Source organism: Ostrea edulis, chromosome 10, assembly GCF_947568905.1.
Source record: "Ostrea edulis chromosome 10, xbOstEdul1.1, whole genome shotgun sequence".
Lineage (NCBI taxonomy): Eukaryota > Metazoa > Mollusca > Bivalvia > Ostreida > Ostreidae > Ostrea > Ostrea edulis.
Window position 1 is genome coordinate 8556695 of NC_079173.1, and position 17323 is coordinate 8574017.

Here is a 17323-nt window from a genome sequence, read left to right on the forward strand (position 1 = left end):
TCCGACCCACATTTTTCAAGGTGGGTAGGTAGGTAGGTATTTTTTTTTTTTTTTTTTTGCAGTATCGAAAAAATTGATTATTGTCATAAAAACGCAGACTTAGAAATTTATTCGTCAGATGTTTTCATTAAACATTGGACAAGACAGATTTAATAATTATTGCTATAAAACATTCATCAAAAAAGTTTCTTAGAGAATATAAACCTTTAAAATGAAACAATGTCTATTTCCCTGGAAACCAAATTAAAAAAAAAAAAATTTAAAAGTACTGAAAAAAATGATTGGGTAGGGGCAATTTTCACGGGTCGGTCGGAGTACATCAAACAAATCAATTTTTATTTTTGGCCTAGAGCACCAGGACAAACACATGTGTGCTCATATGTTCTATGTAGAAAATCAGAAGGAGAATTGAAGAAAGAGATGTTATCCTTGACACTGTAAGATTACTTGGAACACCTACCGGGGAGTCCTGGCCGGGAATTAGCCAGCTACCAGAATACAAGGTAATCAGATTGTAACTGGTGTCTTTTTCAAGCAAATAGTTTGTTGTTAAAAATGTAATTTATGCCATCTGTATTGAAGTGGATTGTGTATAAAGGTATATCTGGTATAGAAATTCAATTAATTCCCCCACTTAATCTGTTTCATTTGTTAATTTGAAATTGCTATAATGTTAAAAATCTGAAGTAGAAGTTTTTGATTAATTTTCTTGTACATGAATGGACTGATAATATGTTCCTTCTTAATGTTATATTGAAGTCCAAATTTTCACGTAAAATGTAATAGATTGTTTATACAGGGGCTATCTGATACATTCTCTGTATCTGGTTTTACACCATTCAATAACATGCATGTGTATATGTATTCAGAAACACTAAGTTTTAAGTCCAAGCTTAGAGAAAGATTCCTTTTAAAATGTAAAGAAATCAGAAGCTTTGGGGATTTAATTTGAATCAGATGAACTTACTGCATATTGACATCCAAGAGTGTGTTTGAGTTCGCCGTTCTTCGTACGAGTACAAATTCCTGCCGATCCCAAATGCCGAGTACGCAACCCGAGAACAGGTTCAAGTTCGAGGTACAAGAACTCACACCACCTTTGTGGGTATTGTGGTCGAAGAACAAGAACATGTTCTCGTCATTCACGACTCTAAGAATGGAGCACGAGAACAATGGGAATGACGATCTCGAATGCACTGCACGTTTTGTATGTAAGAGAGTGCTGAATATTACTTTTAAATGATTCATCAACCTTCAAATCCATTACAGCCATTTCCTATGTATCACGTCAGTACAACTTGGATGCAGGTGGTGCCAAAATTAAATCCCAAGGGAAGAGACCTATTGCAGGTAATGAGAAATCACTTAATCAACCAGACATCGGTTTCATAGAGACAAGAGATTCTATTTATAAATGAACAAACAAGGACATACCTAGGTGTCTTGAAGATTGTGGCTATTCAGTGTATTCATTTACAACTATCAGAATTACATGCATTGGGCTTGCACATCTTTTACCTGGCTGTGATGTTTTCATTGCTAGATACAGTTAAGCTTCAGTATCTCGAACGCCGATATCTCGAATACCATGAATATGTCTAAGTGATTTTGAAGACCCAACCACTTATTCTATTAGTATTTTACTGTATTTTTTGACAAAATTAAGTAAATTCGAAAATTTTCAACTTCAAAATATTGTTGTACATATCCTCCACTTTTCATCTACATCAAATTTCTCTGGTGTAACATACCTCCTTAATAAATATGTTCAACATGAATTCAAAATCTTTAAATAAGGCTATGAAAGAAAGACATTTGATATTGAGTTTTCCTTTTGCCTTTTAGCGGCTGTTGATCTGTAATCCCTCTGGACGTCTGTCGGCTGAGGAGGGTATGCTTCATCAGTACTTCAGTGACCTTGACGCGTCAATTAAACTTGCCACAGATAACTCGGCGCTCATTATACAAGGGAGATAATCCAGCTTTGAATCATCGGTAGATAACTTATTCTAGTCAAAACATGAGCAAAAGGATCTCAATGTTCAGAGGAACACGCCATACAGGCTGAATGGAATTTAAAGTAATATGCTCCATTTTGAATTTGGAAATGACACAGATGAAGTCACTCATGCAATTTGAGGTCACAGCAGAAAGTGACATAATAAAAACTGAATGCTCGGTGTACAGTGTATGTGGATCTTTAGAATGTGTTGTGTTGGTGATTTGATTGATGGTTCGATATCTTGGTTATTTTTGTAATCATGTGTACATTCCTGCGAGGTTAAACACTAGAGAGGAGAGTAGAAAATGAAGGGTTTTAAAGATAGTGATTTGTAAAATGAATGTGAATTTGATGTATTTCTGAACAGGAACTTTACAGCACTTCAACTTCTGTATACATTATCAATTTTAAAATTTAACTAAGTGTGTCTTCTAAAGTTGACCAACTACATGTAGGCCACTCTTGTCTTAAAAACAAATTGTGTTGTCATGTTTTAATGCCTTGTCTAAAACAATTTTCTGTGTAGTATTTGCAAAATCATCATTTAAGATAAATTGTGTTGTCATGGTTCAGTGCCAAGTCTAAAGCAATTTTCTGTGTAGAATTAGCATCAAGATAATTGGTATCAGATGCAGGTACTATTTCTGTTATTGTCAACCTTTAAAGATTGCTGGTAACAAAGACACCTACAATTACAGTGATAGATTTTAAAGTCATAGTTTGATTATTATTTTTTCAAGGTACATCCAAAAAAATTTGAATAATGAAATATACAGCAATGGAACTTCTCCATCTTTGTAAAATGTTTTTAACTTCAATTAGTGCAGTCCTGTGGGAACGCAGGTTAGAATCGGTCCTCAGTACCCCTTGCTTGTCGTAAGAAGCAACTAAATGGACAGTCCTTCGGATGAGATCACAAAAATCTAGGCCCCATATCACAGCAGGTATGGCATGTTAAAGATCCCTCCCTGCTCAAAGGCCGTAAGCGCCGAGCATAGGCTTAAATTTTGCAGCCATTGCCAGTGAAGGGCTGCAAAATTTAGGCCTATGCTCAGCGCTTACGGCCTTTTGAGTAGGGAGAGATCTTTATCATTCCACACCTACTGTGACACAGGACCTCGGTTTTTACGGTCTCATCTGAAAGACCGCCCCGTCACCTTTTATGACATTCATGGGGGTACTGAGGACCTAATCTAACCCGGATCAAGAACAGGGCTAAAATTAGTCATTTTTATGCAAACATACCCGAGCAGTGTAGCTTCAAGTGTTTTAAATCATAGTCCTGTGGAGTAGGGTGGGCCACAATGAGGAGGGGGGGAATGAGAGTATACAAGGGGAAACTTTAAAAAAAAAAAAACACCATTTTTCTCAAGAGCAGCAGTGTCGTGATTTAAGTCATATAGATGGGATGCTTAATTTACTCCTCCTAGGCACCTCCCACCTCTCATATATCCAGGGGTACGTGTTTGCCCAAATCACTATTTTGTATTGCTTATAGGGGTAATGAGATTGATCACTGTTCGTTATTTTCGCCTTTCATAGCTATACAAGAGATTAAGCAGATTCAAGTTTGTTCAAATTATGACCCCTAGTTGTAAAGTCGGGGCTACATAAGGGGATCATCATTTTACATGGGGATGTATTGGAAAAATCCTCTTTCCAAGAACAGGGTCATGATTAGTCATTATTAGTTTTGCAAGCAACCTTGGGTAGTGGAAATTCAAGTTTGTTGAAATCATGGCCCTGCGGGGTTTGGGGGGGGGGGGGGGGGGGACACAATAGGGGAAGAGAGTTTGATATGGGAATTTGTTTGGAAAAAATCTTCTCAAGGTCATGGGGGCCATGATTAGTCTCAATATGCAATCGTTGTCAAGTAATGCAGATTTCACTGAATGGCCCCAGGAGGTTACAGGGTCAAATGTTACTTGACAATATCTAAGAAAAGTTTAAAATATCTTCTCAAGACCAGCAGGGACCCAATTTCTCATTATTAATATATCAATAAGCATGTACAAGTTAACAGTCAATGAGTCTGTACAAACTAACAGTCAATAAACCGTACAAGCTATCATTATCAATAAACAATGCACATGCTAACAGTCAATAAATCTTTACATGCTAACAGTCAATAAACATGTACGAGCTAGCAGTCAATACGTCTGTACAAACTAAGTCAATAAGCCTACCAGCTAGCAGGCAATAAACATGTACGAGCTAGCAGTCAATACGTCTGTACAAGCTAAGTCAATAAGCCTACCAGCTAGCAGGCAATAAACATGTACAAGATAGCAGTCAACAAGCATTCTGAGAGTATTGTATAGCAATACGTAATTCCCTACCGGAAGCAAAAATTATTGGATCACAACAATATTCGAAGTTCATTATGAGACTAAGGTCATGGTAAAAGGGAAGATAAGGAAACCAGGATAGGAATGGTTGGAAATCAACTACTATTGGTACAAAGACTAGACCAAAAAACTTCAAAATCAATCTGCAACTGTTACCCCCGAGGGCCATGATTTTAACAAACTTGAATCTGCACTATGTCAGGAAGCTTTCATGTAAATTTCAGCTCTTCTGGCCCAGCGGTTCTTGAGATTGTTAAATGACCACACTCTATTTTTGTGTTTACCTCCCCTTTGAAGGGGGCATGACCCTTCATTTGGACAAACTTGAAAGCCCTTCAACGAAGAATGCTTTTGGCCAAGTTTGGTTATATTTGGCCCAATGGTTCTCGAGAAGTCGAAAATGTAAAAAGTTTATAGACGGACAACAGGCGATCAGAAAAGGTCACTTGAGCTTTCAGCTCAGGTGAGCTAAAAAAAACAAACAACAACCACCAAGCACTATTTAAATTTGTTTTATTTGCAATGCATTCTATTTTTCATCTGTTTTTAGAAACTAAACCATGATATTGGTTTTTTTTCTGTCAAACAAAATAGATGTTAGGTCCACCAAGCATAGTTTTCCATTAATGAGAAAACAGTAAAAATATTTGATACCAAGTTCTCCTTCCTTAAGCTATATATCAATTCAATAAACAAGTACACAGAAATCACATTGTCATGAATCAGAATAAATCACACTGGGGGATGGAGATGGTTATTAAATCATCAATGTAAATTGTCTCCACCTCTCTCTCTCTTTCACACACACAAGTTGATATTATTTGTAATTGTCCAGTACTCTACAATGGTATAAAATGTAACACTGCAAAAATAAGACAAAACAGTGGAAAATAAGTTCTTTCCTCACTCTATCCAAGAAAAATATCAAAGTACAATATTTTCACTGCTTCTCAATTATTACTAAAACATTCACTTAACTTTACACTGTAATATTTTTAATCACTTCACAACTCTCTACATTTAAAATCAAGTTAACAAAACCATATACTACAGACTGTCGTTTCCGATTAAATGAGGGTTTTCTTTAAGGAACACTTATAGTTTATTTACTTACTCGGTTGCTTGCTTACAGAAAAAAAAACTCTCACAACAATATTTAAGCATTCACTGTATTACTGCATAATAAATTTTCTTTTCCATTAATATCTCTGAACAAAATATGCTGCAGAAAAATACAGTTATACTGTTCCCTGATCTGAGGCAGCCAACTTAAATTCAACTACTTAAACTCTAAAAATTCAACAACGCAGGACATCACATGCAGTGTCATCGAGCACTCTTCATCAGCTGTTGTCATCGGGAAAAAATTCCAGTGATCAACTTTTAAAAGGAAAAAAAAAAACTTATTTGGGATTTTGAATTTAATTTTGCAAAAATAAATTAATGGTCTGGTGATCCTTCTGAATCTTTGAAACATTACAACCAATCCTTATAAGATTCAATAAAGCACAATATATAATCATATTTCAAGCTAGACTAAATATAAATACAGTTAATGTCATACATGTATGTGTTAATCTAAATACAATACTACCCTCCATCAGTAACCATGGCAACTAAAACAGTAAATTATCAGCATTATCCAATTGTGATATTAAACCAAAGAAAACTGTTTTCTAGAAGGGTTGATTCAATCATATTCAATAGCATTACGCAGAGAAGATTTGGTGTATGTTCATTGAAAATAATTCCCAATAAAATATACAATAACATTTTCAAATGTACATTTGGTCAGCATATGTCAAGAGGATAGACAAATTTAGTCTAAATATACACCGGTTTCATTTACAAGTTTTTGATCATTGACACATTTAAGAGACCTTTTATTCCTTTTCTTTTTAATATCTTAATGTCAAGTTTATAAATTATCTTATAAATTACAAAAAGCATAAACCTCTAATTGTTGGTTTTAAAGACGCATTATTATTCAAACTGGTAAAACTACTTGGACAAACACAAGCCCGTTTCGATTCCTTGAATATAAATGAATAAAATCTAAATGACTATTTACAGTTGTAAGTGTATGTATAGCCCTATTATACTTTGAAGTTGATGGTTTCTCCGAGATGTGCATGCACCAAGTTATTAATGGAGGGTCACGTGTGTTAATATCCTATGCTATATCTTTATATGTTGATATCAAATGGCAATCATTGTTGATATTTAAATACTGAATTAATGAGACGTTATAAAAATGAAAATTTTAAATAAAACAACAGTAAAGTCTCTATAGATCAAATTATTAAACAAGAGCCCTTTTTAATATATGTATAATATATAATGTGTTAAATAAATTGTAAAAATTAAAGTACATCGCGTTAAAGTATACGGTATGTCTGTGAGACACAAATTTATTATACATTTTGCACCGGCATGTGCAGTCCTTTCTTAAAAGACAGCTTTCTAGGTAATGTACATGAATTTTTAAATCATTCAAATTCGTGTATATAATTACATATATAGTGGTATATATTTGTGTGCTTGCATGTGTGTGTGTGTGTGTAATTTTCAATTGACATAATAGAACATGAACACTTGATTTGTAAAGCAGATTAAAACACAAAAACCATTCTATCTTCGCCAGCTTCCATCATCTGAACAAACTGCATATTAGATATTTCTGTTTGTACCCGTTGGGGAAGCCAGTCTTATCAGTAACGTATTGTAGATACCATTTTGTAATGCTTAAATTTTCCTAGAATTATGAATCTCCCAAACTTTATCTTTCATGAGGTAGACATTATATCATTTACAGCACGTCGTGTGTTCCCGTCATTCACCACTACCATAAACAACACATCACCACCACATACAACTCACTTGACAAATGTTAAAATGTTTGAAACAATATTAACCATGATTCTTTGCAGAACTTCAATATCCCTATATGATTATTGAGATATTCATTTTAAAGCCTCCCCTGGCTGACCCATCATATAGGTACCACATATCACAGTATCATTTTTCTAATCTTAAAAGATTAAAGTCAGATTAAACAAGAAATCGGGCCACAAGCATCACCTTGCTCATACAGAGAGAGAGAAAGAGAGAGAGTTTTCAACAAAACTGAATCTAATGATTTGGAAATTTGTAACTATTGTTCTTGAGAATTTTTTTGTTTTCACACCTTTTCCCTATAAAACATATATTCCAATGTAAAAATTTGAAAAACTTTTTGTGGTTTCTTTCTGATATAAGGGGCATGATTTGTACACTATAAAAATTACCTGTAGATCTTCTGACAAAATCATATCCTACGCAATCCAATGTTTAACTTCGAATCCCTGTTGCGGACCAAGGAGACACAACGCGAAAAAAAGAATTTGTTTCTCCACTGTAGAGAAGCTAAGACCTCTTTCCATTGATTCTGTGGTACTCTTAATATTTCTAACTATCCATGGGAAAATGTGTAGCCCCTTCAGTCAACGAAACTGAAGCCCATTTATTCAGAGATACCTTGTGCCAAGTTTGGTTGAAATTGGGATAGTAGTTAAGAAGACGGCATTGAAAATTTAACATCAAATAAAACGCCAAACAAACTTTGATCAAAAAGAGCTCTATTAAGCCTACAGATCATAAGAACTAAATTGAATTTTTTGAGATTTGATAGATTGCATAAGCTCAAGAAGGTACTGAAGCACCAAGGTGAAAGCAAAATCGGTAATTACTTTGGGTGGTCAAATGAACAAGATCTTATGGCTGAAATTCTCAATCAAACCATACGCTTTGCTTCCAAAGTGACCAAATTTTTGTGGAGTTTATGTCTATGCTTAAATCTGCAACAAACAACGACACAAGACCCAACGCCTGGTAAGACATCACACACACTGATATTTGGTGAAAATTGGTCCCCTGTGCATACATAGTGACTTCATAGCGGTCATTGGAAATTTCCACATAAGCCAGACATTTTCACACCAGGATTTGTCCGATTCCTACTCCAGCTGAATCCTGCAATGATTTCAGTAGAACTCCGAGTCAGAGCTTTGATATGACCCTGAGTGTTCTTTGACATCTTGTACAGAACTTGATGGACTTCCTATGCTAATCTGGTCCCCAGTTGGTTCAAGTGATCTAGTTCCCCCTGTAAGTACATGTTTTGTCTTGTAATACCATTTTACAAATTTCTTTAACTTTGTTTTGGTTTATAGAGAAGAAAGTCAATGCATTTTTCACATGCAATTTATTTTAATCTTTATTGCTCTCTTTAGGTTTACTAATAACTCTTTTCATGATCATGAGCCTGCATTTACATTATTTTTTCAGTTCTACTTGCATTGAAATTTACCCAACAAGCACTTTAAAAAGCATCAAAGTACCGCTTTTTACAGCATACATTTATGCTGCACATGCATATGTTTGTTAAGATTAAACGCAAGCTTTAAATATTGTAATGTATATCGATACAAACCAATTCTTTGGCACAAAGTTCATGCATAAAAAGTGATTGCCATGTTGCATAAGATGTTGCTACATTGAATAAGCTGTTTCTCTATTGCTTAAGCTGTTGTTTGTTTGCGTTTACTTACCAAATGTATTGTTAGGCGTACTGCTGTCGTATCGACTGGTCCGGGGATACACGTTGTTAGGGGTGGGGGCAAGAGGCATGTGAGCAAGAATGATGGCCAGACAATCGGCCACACGGTTATTGGGAGCGCATGCCAAGGCCGGAGTGTGGCCTGAAACAGAGCGAGAGAAGAATGGAAAAACAAGCATACAGGAATAATGACCACGACAAAGCTAGACCGAGGGTAAAGATATTCTCCTGAACACGGAATATTCAGGAATTCATAGACTTCCTATTGGAGTAAGTAAATACCGCACAGATCAGCTGTTCTCCATGATATCTACACCCCAGAAACATACTGCAGTGTTGTTTCGATATATCACCAGCTTTTGTCCTAGCCTAATTTGGTGTTATATCGAGGGTGGCATTAGTAAGCATTTGGGCATTTTAGTTCATCAATTTGAAAAAAAAAAATGTGGTTGATCAATTAATAAATTATTGTCCTTTTATTAATCATTATATCAATTACTAATGTCACTCAATACTCAATAACATTTACTCTACGAAAACTGAATATGTTGAGCGGTTGACAAACACATGTAATGTTTACAACTTTCTTTCTGGAACACAGGAACACATAAATACACAAAAAAGGTCACATGGTACATGGAATTTACAGCAGTTGATAGCAAACTCCCCCGTCGAGGCCTCATCATAGGGAGATTTGGTTTGTGTGCAAATGAACACTGGCAGAAGTAATCAGCTGACAGTAGTTTCATTTCTTAGTTGTTTACACGTAGGCAATACTATTGGACAATTTTTAATTGCGTATGTTCAAGTTATCATTGCAGTTACACACTAAATTTAGATTTGTTACGAATCACCAGACAGACCAGCTCCGTGTAACTAGGGCTTCTAATCCCTGGTCGTGGCACTGTTATCGGGGGAGATATAAAGGCAGTTTGACCTTATGTACCTGAAAACAGGTGGCAGATGGCTATAGGCGAGACTGGCATTATATCGGGGGTTTTAGTGTGTATGGAAATCCGTTCTACACATTTCGATGGTGGTATGTGGGGTGGTGATATACCGAGGTGACACTGTACTTCTTCAGAAACCATGAAAAATTTCCCACTTTCATTGAGTGACATTAATAATTGATTTATATGACAATATAAGGATTTATATCAATGTTTGAAAAATGAGATTCAAAACCATTGTTGGCCCCGGAGATAAATCTTCCTATCGAAATATAAATTAAAGTGGTTAGATTAGCAGTGTAAATTTTGAATCTCATTTTTCAAATTGATGAATATAAATCCAAATTCATCAATGAATACTGATAGTCAACAGAGGTCCTATATAATTACATCACGATAATAAACCAAACAAGTTAATAGTAAAGCAAGCATTTATTGCAGTGGTGGCACAATGAAACATATTATTTTTTTTGTATCTTATTACATGAATATCTACCTAACATGTAGAATTTTTCTTCTTTTCAAAACAACGGTGTGCTTTTGTCCAGTCAGAATTAATAACATTTAGTCACTTCCAGAAAGAAATGTAAAATTTCAAGGCAATAATTGTCCGGCTTTTGTGATGTCTTTCAGATATAAATTTAGATGCCTGTATATTTCAAACTGAATACATCACATCAATAGGTCAGCTGGATGCTTGAATTTCACATATGATTTTACAAGGAAAAATAATACACAGGTCATTGTATAAAACAGTTTATCACACAACAGCACTTTTCCCAGGTTCATAACACGCGTTTGGAAAAACGATATGAACTCATAGCATAGGTTCATAATTATGCAAAGACCAGACCTTATGACTGTCTTTACCTAAAGACCAGACCTTGTGACCATCAATACCTAAAGACCAGACCTTCTGACCATCTATACCTAACGACCAGACCTTCTGACTGTCAATACCTAACGACCAGACCTTCTGACCATCAATACCTAACGACCAGACCTTCTGACCGTCAATACCTAACGACCAGACCTTCTGACCGTCAATACCTAACGACCAGACCTTCTGACCATCTATACCTAACGACCAGACCTTCTGACCGTCTATACCTAACGACCAGACTTTCTGACCATCTATACCTAACGACCAGACCTTCTGACCGTCTATACCTAAAGACCAGACTTTCTGACTGTCTATACCTAAAGACCAGACCTTCTGACCGTCTATACCTAAAGACCAGATCACACAGTTACTTGTATCATACATGTAAATTATATCAATGGCATTAACGTAAGTCCATCATCATAGAGTAATACAAAACTAAACCAAAATAAAATGTTCTGGAAAGTTTCCATTTCATTGGAGGTGCACACAGAGGAAGTTAATTAATGTGTAGAGGTCAGAATATACACACACACACATATATATATATATACACACACACACTCACACACCGAAATATGTACGTATGTACAGGATACTGGTATGAATGATACAATCCATGCAGAACTGTGATTTATGAGCATACACATGAATAGAAAGTCTGAAGTAAAACTTACCATTTTCATCTAGAGCAAAAACACTGCTGCCTTTTGTGATAAGATCTTGAACAACTGGAGTTAAACCATATTTAGCTGCTATATGCAATGGTCTGTAATAAAACGAAGAAGAGCTTTAAGATCAGCTGACAAGGCACCTCAGATCATAGTACACACACAGATTACACTTGCTAGCAGGGCTCCACATAATTGTTGGCCTGATGGCCCCTGGCTGGTAAATTATGGATCTTGGCTAGTGCATTATAAAGAGTATATGTCCTTTAAGCTTGTTAATTTGAAGACTTGTCAAAATTCCTCAATTTATTGAAGAAATATTGTTTAAAGTAAAATTCCTCGATGATTGGGCTAGTAAATTAGATGCGTGTACGTCCAGATGCAAATTCACATTTGTTAACTTTCAAGTCTATCAGATAAGCCATACAAGAAGGAATTCCAAGATTTTGTGACAGACGGACAGAAAGTACAAAAACTCTTTTCCTGGAAGAGTTGCAACATAACTATTATCTAAGTTTGCCTGAAAAACTAGCTGCAGATCTGTAGCTCTCTGAAAAAATATTGGGTCAGATCAGAGAGCTACAAATCCACCCCTTTATAAAACCCTTCAATTTATACCGCAGAAAAAGAATGTGCATGGTTGAGGCCTGATATCCTTGTATTCTTGCATCACCATCTCAAACATTTACACTATACTTGTGTCCAAACCCCTATGCCACTCAATAACTCATAGCATCAAATGATTCTTTTTGTTGAGGTGGCCATGTTAAGTAGCCAGTCAAACCCTGTTCATTTCCATACTCGTACTATTTCTAATACAATAATCTCTATGTGAACAAATATCCCCACAAATATTTTTAGTTCAATATTTTGGATGAAATCCTTCTAGTACATTTTTAAAAAATAATTGTTGCAAAAAGTTTTATTAAATATTGAATTTAATCCACAGCTTTCATTACATTTCGCTATTAGTGGTGAATGCGAGAACCAGACAAGGCTTTCATTACATATCAGGATTATTTTCATTACTCAGAACTACTTTTACATCTAGAGAAATTATACATTTTCATTTTATATTAATTATTCATGTTTATGATAAATAACGATCGAATACTTACCTCTAATTGGATATTATAGATACAAAAATCAACGAGGTTCAGGTTGATTGACTACCTAACATGGTTACATCAATAGACAGAATCATTCGAAGCTGTGAGTTTTCGGGTCACATGGATGAATGTTTTAATGCATGTCTGGACACAGATATATTGGGATACATGAGGAATCCTTTTTTATACTAAATTTTTGAGATGGTGATGCAAGACTGCAATATAACAAGGCCTCAATCATGCATCTCTTTTTCCTGCGCCATAACGTGAAGGTTTTTCTAAGGGGCCTGTCCCAATATTTTCCCAAAGAGCTACAGATCTGCAGCTAGTAAGAAACAAGACCTCACACTATCAAAAGAATTTAGCTATTTTCAAAGTTTACCAAGATCTTTTCTTGACTATTTCCTAGTAGTAAAAAGGTTGAACAGTAACTATTTGGAATAAACAATTATTTATGAAAGTGCTTTATCATTTAATCATGGAAATTTTGGGCCAGTCATTTTCATATCCACTGGTCCAAAAGGACAATAAAATTTCTAAATTGACTAGTAAAAATCTAATTTGATTGGCCCAGTAACCAGTATTTTCAACCCTGTATTAGTAGATCAAAGTACATCATTAGTTAGACATAGTATTTACGTTTTGAGTTAAACATAGTACTTACATTTTGAGTTAAACATAGTACTTACATTTTGAGTTAAACATAGTACTTACGTTTTGAGTTAAACATAGTACTTACGTTTTGATTAAAACATAGTACTTACGTTTTGAGTTAAACATAGTACATACGTTTTGAGTTAAACATAGTACTTGCGTTTTGAGTTAAACAGAGTACTTACGTTTTGAGTTAAACATAGTACTTACGTTTTGAGTTCACTATTTGCTATATTACAGATGTTGGAATCACTAATTTTGTCTAAGAGAAGAAGTGCCACGTTTTCATGTTCCTAAAAAAAAAAAGAAGCACACACTGGAAAAATACACAAATTAAACTGGGAATAATATTCAGTACATACAAGTCTCACACTAACCCTAATGTGTACAAGTCTCACACTAACCCTTAATGTGTACAGGTGTACAAGTGTCACACTAAACCCTTAATGTGTACAGGTGTACAGGTCTCACACTAACCCTTAATGTGTACAGGTGTACAAGTCTCACACTAAACCCTTAATGTGTACAGGTCTCACACTAACCCTTAATGTGTACAGGTGTACAAGTCTCACACTAAACCTTAATGTGTACAAGTCTCACACTAAACCCTTAATGTGTACAGGTGTACAAGTGCCACACTAACCCTTAATGTGTACAGGTGTACAAGTTTCACACTAAACCTTAATGTGTACAAGTCTCACACTAAACCCTTAATGTGTACAGGTGTACAAGTGCCACACTAACCCTTAATGTGTACAGGTGTACAAGTTTCACACTAAACCTTAATGTGTACAAGTCTCACACTAAACCCTTAATGTGTACAGGTGTACAAGTCTCACACTAAACCCTTAATGTGTACAGGTGTACAAGTCTCACACTAAACCCTTAATGTGTACAGGTGTACAAGTCTCACACTAAACCCTTAATGTGTACAGGTGTACAAGTCTCACACTAAACCCTTAATGTGTACAGGTGTACAAGTCTCACACTAAACCCTTAATGTGTACAGGTGTACAAGTCTCACACTAACCCTTAATGTGTACAAGTCTCACACTAAACCTTAATGTGTACAAGTTTCACACTAACCTTTAATGTGTACAGGTGTACAAGTCTCACACTAACCCTTAATGTGTACAGGTGTACAAGTCTCACACTAACCCTCAATGTGTACAGGTGTAAAAGTCTCACACTAACCCTTAATGTGTACAGGTGTACAAGTCTCACACTAAACCCTTAATGTGTACAGGTGTACAAGTCTCACACTAAACCCTTAATGTGTACAGGTGTACAAGTCTCACACTAACCCTTAATGTGTACAAGTCTCACACTAAACCCTAATGTGTACAGGTGTACAGGTCTCACACTAACCCTTAATGTGTACAGGTGTACAAGTCTCACACTAACCCTTAATGTGTACAGGTGTACAAGTCTCACACTAACCCTCAATGTGAACAGGTGTACAAGTCTCACACTAACCCTTAATGTGTACAAGTCTCACACTAACCCTTAATGTGTACAGGTGTACAAGTCTCACACTAAACCCTAATGTGTACAGGAGTACAAGTCTCACACTAACCTTTAATGTGTACAGGTGTACAAGTCTCACACTAAACCCTTAATGTGTACAGGTGTACAAGTTTCACACTAAACCCTTAATGTGTACAGGTGTACAAGTCTCACACTAACCCTTAATGTGTACAGGTGTACAAGTCTCACACTAAACCCTTAATGTGTACAGGTGTACAAGTCTCACACTAAACCCTTAATGTGTACAGGTGTACAAGTCTCACACTAACCCTTAATGTGTACAAGTCTCACACTAAACCCTAATGTGTACAGGTGTACAGGTCTCACACTAACCCTTAATGTGTACAGGTGTACAAGTCTCACACTAACCCTTAATGTGTACAGGTGTACAAGTCTCACACTAACCTTCAATGTGTACAGGTGTACAAGTCTCACACTAACCCTTAATGTGTACAAGTCTCACACTAACCCTTAATGTGTACAGGTGTACAAGTCTCACACTAAACCCTAATGTGTACAGGAGTACAAGTCTCACACTAACCTTTAATGTGTACAGGTGTACAAGTCTCACACTAAACCCTTAATGTGTACAGGTGTACAAGTTTCACACTAAACCCTTAATGTGTACAGGTCTCACACTAACCCTTAATGTGTACAGGTGTACAAGTCTCACACTAAACCTTAATGTGTACAAGTCTCACACTAAACCCTTAATGTGTACAGGTGTACAAGTCTCACACTAACCCTAATGTGTACAGGTGTACAAGTGTCACACTAACCCTTAATGTGTACAGGTGTACAAGTGTCACACTAACCCTTAATGTGTACAGGTGTACAAGCCTCACACTAAACCTTAATGTGTACAGGTGTACAAGTCTCACACTAACCCTCAATGTGTACAGGTGTACAAGTCTCACACTAACCCTAATGTGTACAAGTCTCACACTAAACCCTAATGTGTACAGGTGTACAAGTCTCACACTAACCCTTAATGTGTACAGGTGTACAAGTCTCACACTAAACCCTTAATGTGTACAGGTGTACAAGTGTCACACTAACCCTTAATGTGTACAGGTGTACAAGCCTCACACTAAACCTTAATGTGTACAGGTGTACAAGCCTCACACTAAACCTTAATGTGTACAGGTGTACAAGTCTCACACTAAACCCTTAATGTGTACAGGTGTACAAGTGTCACACTAACCCTTAATGTGTACAGGTGTACAAGCCTCACACTAACCCTTAATGTGTACAGGTGTACAAGTGTCACACTAACCCTTAATGTGTACAGGTGTACAAGTCTCACACTAAACCCTAATGTGTACAGGTGTACAAGTGTCACACTAACCCTTAATGTGTACAGGTGTACAAGTCTCACACTAACCCTTAATGTGTACAGGTGTACAAGTCTCACACTAACCCTAATGTGTACAAGTCTCACACTAACCCTTAATGTGTACAGGTGTACAAGTGCCACACTAACCCTTAATGTGTACAGGTGTACAAGTGCCACACTAACCCTTAATGTGTACAGGTGTACAAGTCTCAAACTAACCCTTAATGTGTACAGGTGTACAAGTCTCACACTAAACCCTTAATGTGTACAGGTGTACAAGTCTCACACTAACCCTTAATGTGTACAAGTCTCACACTAAACCCTTAATGTGTACAGGTGTACAAGTTTCACACTAACCCTTAATGTGTACAGGTGTACAAGTGCCACACTAACCCTTAATGTGTACAGGTGTACAAGTGCCACACTAACCCTTAATGTGTACAGGTGTACAAGTGCCACACTAACCCTTAATGTGTACAGGTGTACAAGTCTCAAACTTACCCTTGAGCAGGCAAAGTGTAGGCAGGAGTTTCCCTCACCATCGGTTAAAGACAGATCAGCATTTTGCTCTAATAATAATTCTGTGAAGTAAACACAAAACAGTTTAGTTTTATCTGAACAACTATCAATGCTATCAGGAAAGTCTCCAAAACAAACACCAACTGAATTCCTATCCCAAAAAGAAAATTGCTTTAACTCTACCTTCTGTAATACATTACAAACTACAGATTGTTTTCAGATTTACTATCCTCTAGCAAAGCCCTGAAAGTTAATTCCCCTGAGATCCCTTAAAATGAAAGGAAGTACTTCCAGTATTTCATTTGGGAAAACTTAATAAAATGACAGAACATAGAGAAAGAACAAGATGTGTTTGTGAAACACAAATGCCCCCGATAATGGTCAATTCCAAGATGGCCAAGGTCACAATGACAAACATCTTGGTACCAGTAGAAAGATCTTGTCACAAGAAATACTCATGTGCAATATGAAAGCTTTAATATTTACCATTTAGAAGTTATGACCAATGTCAATTTTTTAAAAGTAGGTCAAATGTCAAGGTCAAAAGCTTTGGTACCCATGGAAAGGTCTTGTCACAAGGAATACTCATGTTAAATATCAAAGCTCTAGCACTTATTGTTCAAAAGTTATTAGCAAGGTTAAAGTTTCTAAAAGTAGGTCAAACTCCAAGGTCAAAGGGTAAAAATACTGAATATCTTATTTCAAAGCAAGTTCTTTTGCAACATAT

At 36.1% G+C, this 17323-nt stretch overlaps 2 protein-coding genes across 10 annotated transcripts in view; one reads left to right on the forward strand and one right to left on the reverse strand.

Annotated features, from left to right (window-relative positions):
• LOC125666716 (cyclin-dependent kinase 5-like) overlaps window positions 1–2786 on the forward strand; it is a 17450-nt gene extending 14664 nt beyond the window's left edge. The window contains exons 9-11 of the mRNA XM_048899946.2: window positions 443–503; window positions 1270–1350; window positions 1846–2786. Coding sequence (XP_048755903.1) covers window positions 443–503; window positions 1270–1350; window positions 1846–1977 — 274 coding nt within the window. The 3' untranslated portion in view covers window positions 1978–2786. The remainder of the gene's footprint in view (window positions 1–442; window positions 504–1269; window positions 1351–1845) is intronic.
• Window positions 2787–4846: 2060 nt separating this feature from the next.
• Window positions 4847–17323, reverse strand: part of LOC125666714 (serine/threonine-protein phosphatase 6 regulatory ankyrin repeat subunit A-like) — a 59661-nt gene continuing 47184 nt past the window's right edge. For 6 of the 9 annotated variants that reach the window (XM_056151843.1, XM_048899943.2, XM_048899941.2 and 3 more), the window contains 5 exons: window positions 16579–16658; window positions 13425–13507; window positions 11458–11549; window positions 8940–9089; window positions 4847–8494 (listed from right to left, as the gene is read on the reverse strand). In XM_056151843.1, the coding sequence (XP_056007818.1) occupies window positions 8373–8494; window positions 8940–9089; window positions 11458–11549; window positions 13425–13507; window positions 16579–16658 (527 nt within the window). In that variant the 3' untranslated portion in view covers window positions 4847–8372. The remainder of the gene's footprint in view (window positions 8495–8939; window positions 9090–11457; window positions 11550–13424; window positions 13508–16578; window positions 16659–17323) is intronic. The other 3 variants (XM_056151845.1, XM_056151844.1, XM_048899945.2) reach the window with 1 other exon arrangement.